The following is a 13,585-nucleotide window of genomic DNA, read 5'->3' as shown; positions in this document are numbered from 1 at the left end:
TCAAAGGTGAAGTTGAGGAACAAGTCCACAAAGCCCTTTGGTATTTTTAATGGAACTTTTACAGAGAATATGTCCTTATGTGATTTGTATAGCTCTTGATACCTTTTCTAACTTGTATCTCAAATCTCAAAACAAAGTACTTTCATTCTGTAACTGCCACGTCTTCTCGAGCCCATTGGGCTAGCTGTAACCACCATTTGAACCACTATAAGAGGGTCTGGCTCTGCACCGTGGGATACTGTCTTCTTTACTTTATCTGTATTGCCTTCCTGGCCTAACTCCGGAGTCCTCCCTTAGTGCTGTGAAAATCTTCCTCACACTTCTGAGTATCGCATTTTTTGAGGTCCCTTTTATGTCCTTTTTTGTTAGAGTTCTCTTTTGAAGTTCTCTACATGGTATATTACCAGGACTTTCCTGAAGTGGCCTCAGCGTCTACCTCCAGGCCTTGCCTGACCTACCTATCTCAACCTTGTTCTGTTTTTGCCCTCATTTACCCTTCTCACGAAGGCAATGGTGTCTTCCGGAATTTATCCTCTGCACTAATTCATTCAAAATGACCACTTCTTTTTGATGGCACCGTACCTCAGCCTGTTGTATAGAGCTGCTCATGTGAGGCATTTTTAGCCTTCATTAGAACACCTAAGGGGTGTTTCCCTGAAATCTGTGTGCTTGGCCCAGAGGACACAGGCCCCTTCACTAGATCTCTGTACACTACTGTTATTTTAAGAAGTCTGCAACTGTACAGTACTCTCATTTTTAAGTGGTCTGTAATTGCTGAAACCATACTTTTGGGGTCTGTGTAACCCATGACTTAGTTATCTCCTAGTAACTGGATGCTTTCATCATTTAGTGCTTTCCCAGCAATGTATTTTTCTTGAAGTCTGATTTCTTGAACTTCCTTGTTGACCCTTGGGAACTGGGGGTGATGATCCTTACTTCCTCTGTTGAGTGGTTTAAGGCGGATCTATCTTTCCTTGCCCATTAAATATAACACCTGTAAATCTGAGGTCCAAGTGAGTCTTGTGTGTCAAGTGGGTTTCCCCGTTGTATTTTGTGTTCAACAAGAGCTTCAGTGATGTAGTAAGTGGCTCCAACACGTGTCTCCCTTAGGCCAACCATGCTTCTCTAGATATAGAGCAGTCGATCGTGTGGAGTCCCTCTAAGTACTTAACGACTGGCCTGTCTGAGAATGCTCTTTGGCAACTTCTCTAGTCGTTTTTGTCTTCAGTTTGGCAGCAGGAATGGCTTGTTTGTGTGGATGAGACCTGTAGAGATCCCGTTGTATTTTGGATAAACATAAATCCATCCTTCTCATTTTGTCAAGAATCTTATGTACTTCCTCCATGTCCAGGACCCCTCTCTCATTAAAAGTGATGTTCCTAATGAAAAGGGTTGACTTGATTCCTGTGACCTTAGGAACAAGGGGGCTTTTACCTCTGTATTTGATAAGTGTACAGTTATCAGACAAGAGCTCTTTCAAGGCTTGTTTTTTGATGACCTTTATCCTGCGTGCTCTGATCTTGTCCTGGAGGGATATCGCTCTGTTAGGGTGATGGTCAATGATATAGTGGCTTTGCACTTTGTCCTTTGCTCTGAGGCACAGATCCCTTGTTGCATGCTTCTAAACAGATGTTTATTGAATGTAGTTACTGATTGCGTTCAAGGTGATGATCTTTTTTTAATACAAATTTTTCTTTGAATAGTTCCAAAATCTTGATTACCCCTTTGGTCACCTACAGTCAATAATGCCTGTTTTGAGGGCATCTTTTGAATTATGTTCAATTTTCAATGCATGGAGAACATTAATACCCCTAAGTGTCCTGGTGCTGAATCTAGAAACGAGATTCATGGGTTGGAAGTCTTTTATAGCTGGAAAGGTCAGGCTTTCAAGACCTTCCTGAACTGCATATAGCAGGGCACAGTGCACAAATCAGTGGAAAAGGAATTCCAAAGAGAGGCCACTTTGAAGGCGAAAGCACAACCAACTTGGCCAGATTTTGAAATCCTGGTTTACATAATAAGGACACATGAGCAGAACATGGATAGCTTGGGGAAACATAGTGGACAAATAGTTGTTGAAGAAAAGAGGGGCTGCCACAGAAGAACACATTGAAGCAGAGGCACATACTATTAAATTAAGAACGGATGTGGATTGGGAGATAATGAAGTTTAAGTGATTAGTGCATTCTGAACCAACTGCAACAAGTAAATAGTAAATGGACGATCTGTATAAGAGAGAATTAGCATTTTCTAGATGAGAGACAGTTTTCCTGAATGATGTTGAATGGGTGTTGCCAGGGAGAAAAGAGATTTTTTTTTCGGGCCATGTGATGAAAAAAAATACAAAAAGCCGCAGCGTTAGTGACCTGTGGCTTTAGTTACAGTTTGTTATCAAAGTAGACACCAAGATTGTTTGCTGAAGAGGAGGATGCGGGGTAGTGCATCTGACCACAAGGTATACCAAATTGTGACCACCCACCTCTCAGCACAACCACCTAGATTTTTTAATAACATTCAGTTTAACACACTTGTCCTGCCGCAGTTTTCATAAGACAGTTGCAGAAATTAGATTGAGCCTCCTCAGAGTTCCCATCTAGTCTAAGGATAAGATGGTGTGTCATCTGCATAACATATGGCAGAAAGTCTAAACAAGCAAAAATCATCCTTAGCTAGAAAGGCGCCACATAAATATTGAAAAGAGCGGGTGCTAGCTAAGAGACCTACGGAGCTATCTTACCAGCTAAGCTGCAGAAGGGAGGTATCAAAACCTCTCGACTTCTATCAGTTCAGTACGATCCCCGTAAGCCCTACCCCAAAAAGCCTCGAGGTCAGTACCTTTTGGGACACAGTTTTAAAAGCCCCATTCAGTTCAAGGAGGATATGAGCTACTACACCTCCCCAATCTAGAACCATACAGCATGATTAGCACCACATCAGTACCATGTGTGGGGGCAGAAGCATGGCCCCACTTGCTCAAGGAGAGAGTTGGAGGTGATAAAGGTGGAACGCTGAGTATTTATCTTCTTCTCCACTACTTTGGCTACAGAAGGAGGAAGAGAAATAAGCTGATAATTGCTCAAAACAGCATCTTCTAAGGAGCCTTTTATTTAAGATAGGAGGGATGCAAACTCGTTTCCACTCTAAAGGAACTGACACACCTCTGTAGGAGGAGTTAATGAGAGCCTAACCAATCAGTGTGAAGGTGTGTTTTACAAAACTGAAAATGTGTTGGTATGACTGAGGGATGAGGAGTAGGGATGATGGCTGAGGCATGAGAAGTAGGAATGATGAAAGATGGATGAGAAGTAGGGATGATGGAAGAGAAGTAGGGATGAGAAGCAGGGATGAGGAGTAAGGATGATGGAAAAGAAGCAGGGATGATGGAAAAGAAGCAGGGATGATGGAAAAGAAGCAGGGATGATGGAAAAGAAGCAGGGATGATGGAAAAGAAGCAGGGATGATGGAAAAGAAGCAGGGATGATGGAAAAGAAGCAGGGTTGATGGATGAGAAGCAGGATGATGGATGAGAAGTAGGGATGATGAATGAGAAGTAGGGATGATGTATGATGTATGATGGATTAGAAGTAGGGATGATGGATGAGAAGTGAGAAGTAGGGATGATGGATGAGAAGTGAGAAGTAGTGATGATGGATGAGAAGTAGGGATGATGGATGAGAAGTAGGGATGATGGATGAGAAGTAGGGATGATGGATGAGAAGTAGGGATGATGGATGAGAAGTAGGGATGATGGATGAGAAGCAGGGATGATGGATGAGAAGCAGGGGTGATGAATGAGAAGTAGGGATGATGAATGAGAAGTAGGGATGATGGATGATGGATTAGAAGTAGGGATGATGGGTGAGAAGTAGGGATGATGGATGAGAAGCAGGGGTGATGGATGAGAAGCAGGGGTGATAGATGAGAAGCAGGGGTGATAGATGAGAAGCAGGGGTGATGGATGAGAAGCAGGGGTGATGGATGATGGATGAGAATTAGGGATGATGGATGAGAATTAGGGATGATGGAAGAGAAGTAGGGATGATGGAAGAGAAGTAGGGATGATGGAAGAGAAGCAGGGATGATGGAAGAGAAGCAGGGATGATGGAAGAGAAGCAGGGATGATGGAAGAGAAGCAGGGATAATAGATGATGGATGAGAAGTAGGGATGAGGAGTGAGGAATGAGGATGTCCTAAAATGGATGCTGTACAAGGCTAAGAATTGTCATGTAGCAAAGGAAGATAGCCTGCCAGATCGCTGGCAAATGTGTATCTGTAATCCTTGTTTCATTTAAAAAGCCGATTTTGAGAGCCTGGTCCGTAATGAACTGGTGAAAGTCTTGAAGATGTTTAGCAAGTGATCTAATATTTGGTCATACAGCCCGATAGCCTCAAGGGGTGCAATGGATGTACAGTTGGGAGGGCTCTTGTGTGAAGAGAGGAAATGTTACCTACTGAGTCTGACGACTGTAGAAGGAGCTGTAGAGAGGATCTCATCCTGGAAGTAGAGCAGGCGGTCCACATGAATTTGGCCAGGGGTTCTGTGTGCGGACAGACACTGACGGGCTTGCTTTTGGCGTACCGACGGTGCACTCACCATATTAAATCACAGTGGCGCTATTTAGGTAGTGCAGGACCTGCCTGCACATGCTTCTCCGTCTCATGATTACGGGTGAAAGTGTCTTTGTTCAGAGTAGTGCTCATTGTTCTCCTTCCTTAGACATGTAGTTCCTTCACATTCTTCGCTTTATAGATTACGATTTGTAATCCATTGTACACTGGGCACAAATGTTATGCATGTCTGGACATCGCTGAAGTGTGGAACTAATTGGACTAAGGACTAGTTCAATAGTCACTACTTTAAGTTACTTGTACTATTCTTTAAAACTGCCAAAGCTTAAATAGACCTTTTTTCAGTTAATGAGAGTGTTAATACCCGCCTTTAATAATGTATCTGTCCCTTATTTTCTAATAGGAACATTTTTGAGCGTGTCATTCACCTAAGTCTGGCAGCCAAGAAGATGAAATTCTTCTTTAAGCGATATCTGGATTATGAAAAGAAACATGGCAGCCCAGAAAGCGTGCAAGCTGTGAAGGAAAAGGCTCTGGAGTATGTGGAATCGAAGCAATCCCTCAGCGAAATTTAATGTACAAACGATTTACCGAAAGACTAAAGTTTCTTGCAGGAGTATTACAACCCGGTATCAGCAAGTGCTGTCTCAGAACGGTGGTCTTCTGCGTGCTGGAGCTCCGGGGCCAAGCAGTTGACAAAGTGCAGCTCTGTGTATATAATGTGTATAATAGATCTTTTAACATGCTGTGGTAGCTCAGCGGGTTATATCTGCTCCAGCTATTCATGTACAGCTATTATTTGGAACCTGTATTCTATTTTCAAGGTCATGTGTTTTGAGATTAGTTTGTACATGCAGTTTTATGCCCAATGATTAAATCTGGTGATATCCTAGAAGAGAGTCTTGTTTCTTGCATTTGCTACAGCCGCTTGCTTACGGAAGCACAATTGTAGGAAGTTGGCTCTGTATGTGCTATTTCAAAGTAAGGAATAGCATGCACAGAGTCCAAGGGTTCCCCTTAGAGGTAAAATAGTGGTAAAAAGAGATAATACTAATGCTCTATTTTGTGGTAGTGTGGTCGAGCAGTAGGCTTATCCAAGGAGTAGTGTTAAGCATTTGTTGTACATACACATAGACAATAAATGAGGTACACACACTCAGAGACAAATCCAGCCAATAGGTTTTGTTATAGAAAAATATATGTTCGATGGCATCTGTCGCTGTAGATACGCATGTTCTGCAATAGCTCGCCATCTGGTGTTGGGCCGGAGTGTTACAAGTTGTTTTTCTTCGAAGAAGTCTTTCGAGTCACGGGACCGAGTGACTCCTCCTTTTGTCTCCATTGCGCATGGGCGTCGACTCCATCTTCGATTGTTTTTTTCCCGCCATCGGGTTCGGACGTGTTCCTGTCGCTCCGAGTTTCGGAACGGAAAATTAGCTAATTTCGGAAGATTTTCGTCGGTATTGTTGCGTTCGGGATCGGCGTACTTAGATTCCACACCGCATCTAAGATCGAAGAGCTCCGGTGCCCTTCGGGGTAGTTTTTCGATCCTCCGTCGGGGCCTGGTCGGCCCGACCGCGTGCTGAAGAACGCCGATGGAACGGACCCCGTTCCGTTTCTGCCCCAAATGCCACAATAAATACCCCTACACAGACCAACACTTGGTCTGCAACCTGTGCCTGTCACCTGAGCACAGCGAAGACACCTGCGAGGCCTGTCGTGCGTTCCGGTCCCGAAAAACACTCCGAGACCGTCGAGCCAGAAGACTTCAAATGGCGTCCGCACCGACAGCCCAACGGGAGTTCGAGGAACAGGAAGAAGAAGGTACCTTCTCGATCCAAGACTCAGACTCCGAAGGATTCGACGATACACAAACCGTGAGTAAGACGTCGAAAACCACACAAAGAAACATTTACAAGGCCCAGGGGACGCCACTGCCACCAGGCCATGGCTCGACCCATAAATTCGGTGACCGACCGTCGGCACCGAAAAAGGCCCAAACAGTGCCGAGATCGTCCGACTCCGGTCGAGACACCGGCACGCAGCCTTCTCGGGACCGAGAAAGTGCTGGAGACAAGCCTCGACACCGAGATGCCGGTGTGGACACGGCTCGACGCCGAGACAGCGGCACCGAAACAGATCGACGCCGAGAGGTTTCGGCCCCGAAAAGAAAAAAAGTCACCTCGGAGCCGAAAAAACACGCAGACAAAGTTTCGATGCCGAAACAAACTGCAAGCGACCCAGCTTCAGGCTCTTATACGGAAGAGCACTCGCTAACCTCCCAAATGCAAAAGCATAGGTTTGAGGAAGAGCTACAAGCAACTGATGTGGACCATACGCAAAAGCGTATCTTCATTCAGCAGGGGACAGGAAAAATAAGCACCCTTCCCCCCATTAGGAGAAAGAGAAGGTTGGAGTTCCAGACGGAACAAGCACCACAACCAAAAGTGGTGAAAAGAGTTACACCACCACCCTCTCCTCCGCCCGTGATTAACGTTTCACCAGCACAAACTCCATCACACTCCCCAGCTCACACCACCATGAGCCAGGGTGACCAAGATCAGGACGCATGGGACCTATACGACGCCCCAGTGTCAGATAACAGCCCGGAGGCATACCCTACAAAGCCATCTCCACCAGAAGACAGCACCGCGTACTCTCAGGTGGTGGCTAGAGCAGCACAATTTCACAACGTAAGCCTCCACTCAGAACAGGTCGAGGATGATTTCTTGTTCAACACACTCTCCTCCACCCACAGCTCCTACCAAAGCCTGCCTATGCTCCCTGGTATGCTCCGGCACGCAAAAGACATATTTAAGGAGCCGGTCAAAAGTAGGGCAATCACACCAAGGGTGGAAAAAAAGTATAAGCCGCCTCCTACGGACCCGGTTTTCATCACTACACAGCTGCCACCAGACTCTGTCGTTGTAGGAGCAGCTAGGAAAAGGGCCAACTCTCACACATCTGGAGATGCACCACCCCCAGATAAAGAAAGCCGCAAGTTCGATGCAGCTGGTAAGAGAGTCGCAGCACAAGCTGCAAACCAGTGGCGCATCGCGAACTCCCAGGCACTACTTGCGCGCTATGACAGAGCCCACTGGGACGAGATGCAACATCTCATTGAACATCTGCCCAAGGACTTCCAAAATAGGGCAAAACAAGTGGTTGAGGAGGGACAGACCATCTCCAACAACCAGATACGTTCCTCCATGGACGCTGCAGATACAGCTGCACGGACAATTAATACATCTGTAACTATCAGAAGGCATGCATGGCTCCGAACGTCTGGATTTAAACCAGAGATTCAACAAGCAGTTCTCAATATGCCTTTTAATGAAAAAGAACTGTTCGGTCCAGAAGTGGACACAGCGATTGAGAAACTCAAAAAAGATACGGACACTGCCAAAGCCATGGGCGCACTCTACTCCCCGCAGAGCAGAGGGAATTACAGCACATTCCGTAAAACGCCCTTTCGAGGGGGGTTTCGGGGTCAAAGCACACAAGCCAGCACCTCACAAGCAACACCGTCCACTTACCAGGGACAGTATAGAGGAGGTTTTCGGGGACAATATAGAGGAGGGCAATTCCCTAGAAATAGAGGGAGATTTCAAAGCCCCAAAACCCCTACTACTAAACAATGACTCACATGTCACTCACCCCCTCCACACAACACCAGTGGGGGGAAGAATAGGTCATTATTACAAAGCATGGGAGGAAATCACTACAGACACTTGGGTTCTAGCAATTATCCAACATGGTTATTGCATAGAATTTATACAATTCCCTCCAAACATACCACCAAAAGCACAAAATTTAACAACACACCATTCCAATCTCCTGGAGATAGAAGTGCAGGCACTATTGCAAAAGAATGCAATCGAATTCGTGCCAAACACACAAATAAACACAGGAGTTTACTCACTGTACTTTCTGATACCAAAGAAGGACAAAACGCTGAGACCAATCCTAGACCTCAGAGTAGTGAACACTTTCATCAAATCAGACCACTTCCACATGGTCACACTACAAGAAGTATTGCCATTGCTAAAACTGCACGACTACATGGCAACTTTAGACCTCAAGGATGCTTATTTCCATATACCAATACACCCATCGCACAGGAAATACCTAAGGTTTGTATTCAAAGGAATACATTACCAATTCAAGGTACTGCCTTTCGGATTAACAACCGCACCAAAAGTCTTTACCAAATGTCTAGCAGTAGTCGCAGCACACATAAGAAGGCAGCAAATACATGTGTTCCCATATCTAGACGACTGGCTAATCAAGGCCCATTCGTTAATAGAGTGCTCAAATCACACAAATCATATCATACAAACCCTCTTCAAACTAGGGTTCACCGTCAATTTCACAAAATCCAAAATTCTGCCACGCAAGGTACAACAATACCTGGGAGCCATAATAGACACATCAAAAGGAGTAGCCACTCCAAGTCCACAAAGAATCCAAAATTTCAACACCATCATACAACGCATGTATCCAACACAAAAGATACAGGCAAAGATGGTATTACAACTCCTAGGCATGATGTCATCATGCATAGCCATTGTCCCAAACGCAAGACTGCACATGAGGCCATTACAACAATGCCTAGCATCACAGTGGTCTCAAGCACAGGGTCACCTTCTAGATCTGGTGTTAATAGACCGCCAAACTTACCTCTCGCTTCTGTGGTGGAACAACATAAATTTAAACAAGGGGCGGCCTTTCCAAGACCAAGTGCCACAATACGTAATAACAACAGATGCTTCCATGACAGGGTGGGGAGCACACCTCGATCAACACAGCATACAAGGACAATGGAACGTACATCAAACAAAACTGCATATCAATCACCTAGAACTTCTAGCAGTTTTTCAAGCACTAAAAGCTTTCCAACCAATAATAGTTCACAAATACATTCTCGTCAAAACAGACAACATGACAACAATGTATTATCTAAACAAGCAGGGAGGGACGCACTCCACGCAGTTAAGCCTGCTAGCACAAAAAATTTGGCATTGGGCAATTCACAACCAAATTCGCCTAATTGCACATTTTATACCAGGGATACAAAATCAACTCGCAGACAATCTCTCTCGAGATCACCAACAGGTCCACGAATGGGAAATTCACCCCCAAATTCTGAACACTTATTTCAAACTCTGGGGAACACCTCAGATAGACTTGTTTGCGACAAGGGAGAACGCAAAATGCCAAAACTTCGCATCCAGATACCCACACAAACAATCCCAAGGCAATGCCCTATGGATGAACTGGTCAGGGATATTTGCTTACGCTTTTCCTCCTCTCCCTCTCCTTCCTTACCTGGTAAACAAACTCAGTCAAAGCAAACTCAAACTCATATTGATAGCACCAACTTGGGCAAGGCAACCCTGGTACACAACGCTGCTAGACCTATCAGTGGTACCCTGCATCAAATTGCCCAACAGGCCAGATCTGTTGACACAGCACAACCAAAAGATCAGACACCCAGATCCAGCATCGCTGAATCTAGCAATCTGGCTCCTGAAATCCTAGAATTCGGGCACTTACAACTTACCCAAGAATGTATGGAAGTCATAAAACAAGCAAGAAGGCCATCCACCAGGCACTGCTATGCAAGTAAATGGAAGAGGTTTGTTTGCTACTGCCATATTAATCAAATACAACCATTACACACAACTCCAGAACATGTAGTGGGTTACTTGCTTCACTTACAAAAATCTAACCTAGCTTTCTCTTCCATTAAGATTCACCTTGCAGCAATATCTGCATACCTGCAGACTACCTATTCAACTTCCCTATATAAGATACCAGTCATTAAAGCATTCATGGAGGGCCTTAGGAGAATTATACCACCAAGAACACTACCTGTTCCTTCATGGAACCTAAATGTTGTCCTAACTAGACTTATGGGTCCACCTTTTGAACCCATGCACTCCTGCGACATACAGTTCCTAACCTGGAAGGTGGCATTTCTCATCGCCATTACTTCCCTAAGAAGAGTAAGCGAGATTCAGGCGTTTACTATACAGGAACCTTTTATACAACTACACAAAAATAAAGTCGTCCTAAGGACCAATCCTAAATTTTTGCCAAAGGTTATTTCACCGTTCCATCTAAATCAAACAGTGGAACTTCCAGTGTTCTTTCCACAGCCAGATACCGTAGCTGAAAGGGCACTACATACATTAGATGTCAAAAGAGCATTGATGTATTACATTGACAGAACAAAGAACATCAGAAAGACTAAACAACTCTTTATTGCATTTCAAAAACCTCATGCAGGAAACCCAATTTCCAAACAAGGTATAGCCAGATGGATAGTTAAATGCATCCAAATCTGCTACCTTAAAGCTAAACGACAGCTGCCCATTACACCAAGGGCACACTCAACCAGAAAGAAAGGTGCTACCATGGCCTTTCTAGGAAACATCCCAATGCAAGAAATATGTAGGGCAGCCACATGGTCTACGCCTCACACATTCACCAAGCACTACTGTGTAGACGTGTTATCCGCACAACAAGCCACAGTAGGTCAAGCCGTATTAAGGACATTATTTCAGACCACTTCCACTCCTACAGGCTGATCCACCGCTTTTGGGGGAATAACTGCTTACTAGTCTATGCAGAACATGCGTATCTACAGCGACAGATGCCATCGAACTGAAAATGTCACTTACCCAGTGTACATCTGTTCGTGGCATCAGTCGCAGTAGATTCGCATGTGCCCACCCGCCTCCCCGGGAGCCTGTAGCAGTTTGGAAGTTACCTTCAATTATTTATATATGTATCATCTCAACCTTAAATAGGTGCATACTTAGTCACTCCATTGCATGGGCACTATTACTACAATTCAACTCCTACCTCACCCTCTGCGGGGAAAAACAATCGAAGATGGAGTCGACGCCCATGCGCAATGGAGACAAAAGGAGGAGTCACTCGGTCCCGTGACTCGAAAGACTTCTTCGAAGAAAAACAACTTGTAACACTCCGGCCCAACACCAGATGGCGAGCTATTGCAGAACATGCGAATCTACTGCGACTGATGCCACGAACAGATGTACACTGGGTAAGTGACATTTTCATTTCTTAGTTTATTTTAAGAACCACAGGTTCAAATTTAACATGTAATATCTTGTTTGAAAGGTATTGCAGGTAAGTACATTAGGAACTTTGAATCATTTCAATTGCATGTATACTTTTCAAGTTATTCACAAATAGCTATTTTAAAAGTGGACACAGTGCAATTTTCACAGTTCCTGGGGGAGGTAAGTTTTTGTTAGTTTTACCAGGTAAGTAAGACACTTACAGGGTTCAGTTCTTGGTCCAAGGTAGCCCACCGTTGGGGGTTCAGAGCAACCCCAAAGTTACCACACCAGCAGCTCAGGGCCGGTCAGGTGCAGAGTTCAAAGTGGTGCCCAAAACGCATAGGCTTCAATGGAGAGAAGGGGGTGCCCCGGTTCCAGTCTGCCAGCAGGTAAGTACCCGCGTCTTCGGAGGGCAGACCAGGGGGGTTTTGTAGGGCACCGGGGGGTACACAAGCCCACACAGAAATTTCACCCTCAGCGGCGCGGGGGCGGCCGGGTGCAGTGTTAGAACAAGCGTCGGGTTCGCAATGGAAGTCAATGAGAGATCAAGGGATCTCTTTAGCGCTGCAGGCAGGCAAGGGGGGGCTTCCTCGGGGAAACCTCCACTTGGGCAAGGGAGAGGGACTCCTGGGGGTCACTTCTGCAGTGAAAGTCCGGTCCTTCAGGTCCTGGGGGCTGCGGGTGCAGGGTCTTTTCCAGGCGTCGGGACTTAGGTTTCAGAGAGTCGCGGTCAGGGGAAGCCTCGGGATTCCCTCTGCAGGCGGCGCTGTGGGGGCAGGTTTTGGTACTCACAGTCGTAGAGTAGTCCGGGGGTCCTCCCTGAGGTGTTGGTTCTCCACCAGCCGAGTCGGGGTCGCCGGGTGCAGTGTTGCAAGTCTCACGCTTCTTGCGGGGAGATTGCAGGGTTCTTTAAAGCTGCTCCTTTGGATAAAGTTGCAGTCTTTTTGGGGCAGGTCCGCTGTCCTCTGGAGTTTCTTGTCGTCGTCGAAGCAGGGCAGTCCTCGGAGGATTCAGAGGTCGCTGGTCCCTTTGGAAGGCGTCGCTGGAGCAGAGTTCTTTGGAAGGCAGGAGACAGGCCGGTGAGTTTCTGGAGCCAAGGCAGTTGTTGTCTTCTGGTCTTCCTCTGCAGGGGTTTTCAGCTAGGCAGTCCTTCTTCTTGTTGTTGCAGGAATCTAATTTCTAGGTTCAGGGAGAGCCCTTAAATACTAAATTTAAGGGCGTGTTTAGGTCTGGGGGGTTAGTAGCCAATGGCTACTAGCCCTGAGGGTGAGTACACCCTCTTTGTGCCTCCTCCCAAGGGGAGGGGGTCACATCCCTAATCCTATTGGGGGAATCCTCCATCTGCAAGATGGAGGATTTCTAAAAGTTAGAGTCACCTCAGCTCAGGACACCTTAGGGGCTGTCCTGACTGGCCAGTGACTTCTCCTTGTTATTCTCATTATTTTCTCCGGCCTTGCCGCCAAAAGTGGGGGCCGGGGCCGGAGGGGGCGGGCATCTCCACTAGCTGGAGTGTCCTGCGATGCTGTGACAAAGGGGTGAGCCTTTGAGGCTCACCGCCAGGTGTTACAGCTCCTGCCTGGGGGAGGTGTTAGCATCTCCACCCAGTGCAGGCTTTGTTACTGGCCTCAGAGTGACAAAGGCACTCTCCCCATGGGGCCAGCAACATGTCTCTAGTGTGGCAGGCTGCTGGAACCAGTCAGCCTACACAGATAGTCGGTTAAGTTTCAGGGGGCACCTCTAAGGTGCCCTCTGTGGTGTATTTTACAATAAAATGTACACTGGCATCAGTGTGCATTTATTGTGCTGAGAAGTTTGATACCAAACTTCCCAGTTTTCAGTGTAGCCATTATGGGGCTGTGGAGTTCGTGTAAAACAGACTCCCAGACCATATACTCTTATGGCTACCCTGCACTTACAATGTC

At 46.0% G+C, this 13,585-nt stretch overlaps 1 protein-coding gene across 1 annotated transcript in view; it reads left to right on the top strand.

Moving 5' to 3' along the window:
* PDCD11 (programmed cell death 11) overlaps window positions 1-5,284 on the top strand; it is a 345,954-nt gene extending 340,670 nt beyond the window's left edge. Inside the window, exon 27 of the mRNA XM_069242225.1 lies at window positions 4,973-5,284. Within this exon, the coding sequence (XP_069098326.1) occupies window positions 4,973-5,144 (172 nt within the window). The 3' untranslated portion in view covers window positions 5,145-5,284. The remainder of the gene's footprint in view (window positions 1-4,972) is intronic.
* Window positions 5,285-13,585: the final 8,301 nt, after the last annotated feature.

This window comes from Pleurodeles waltl, chromosome 6 (assembly GCF_031143425.1).
Source record: "Pleurodeles waltl isolate 20211129_DDA chromosome 6, aPleWal1.hap1.20221129, whole genome shotgun sequence".
NCBI lineage: Eukaryota > Metazoa > Chordata > Amphibia > Caudata > Salamandridae > Pleurodeles > Pleurodeles waltl.
This window is presented reverse-complemented; position numbering and strand designations above follow the sequence as displayed.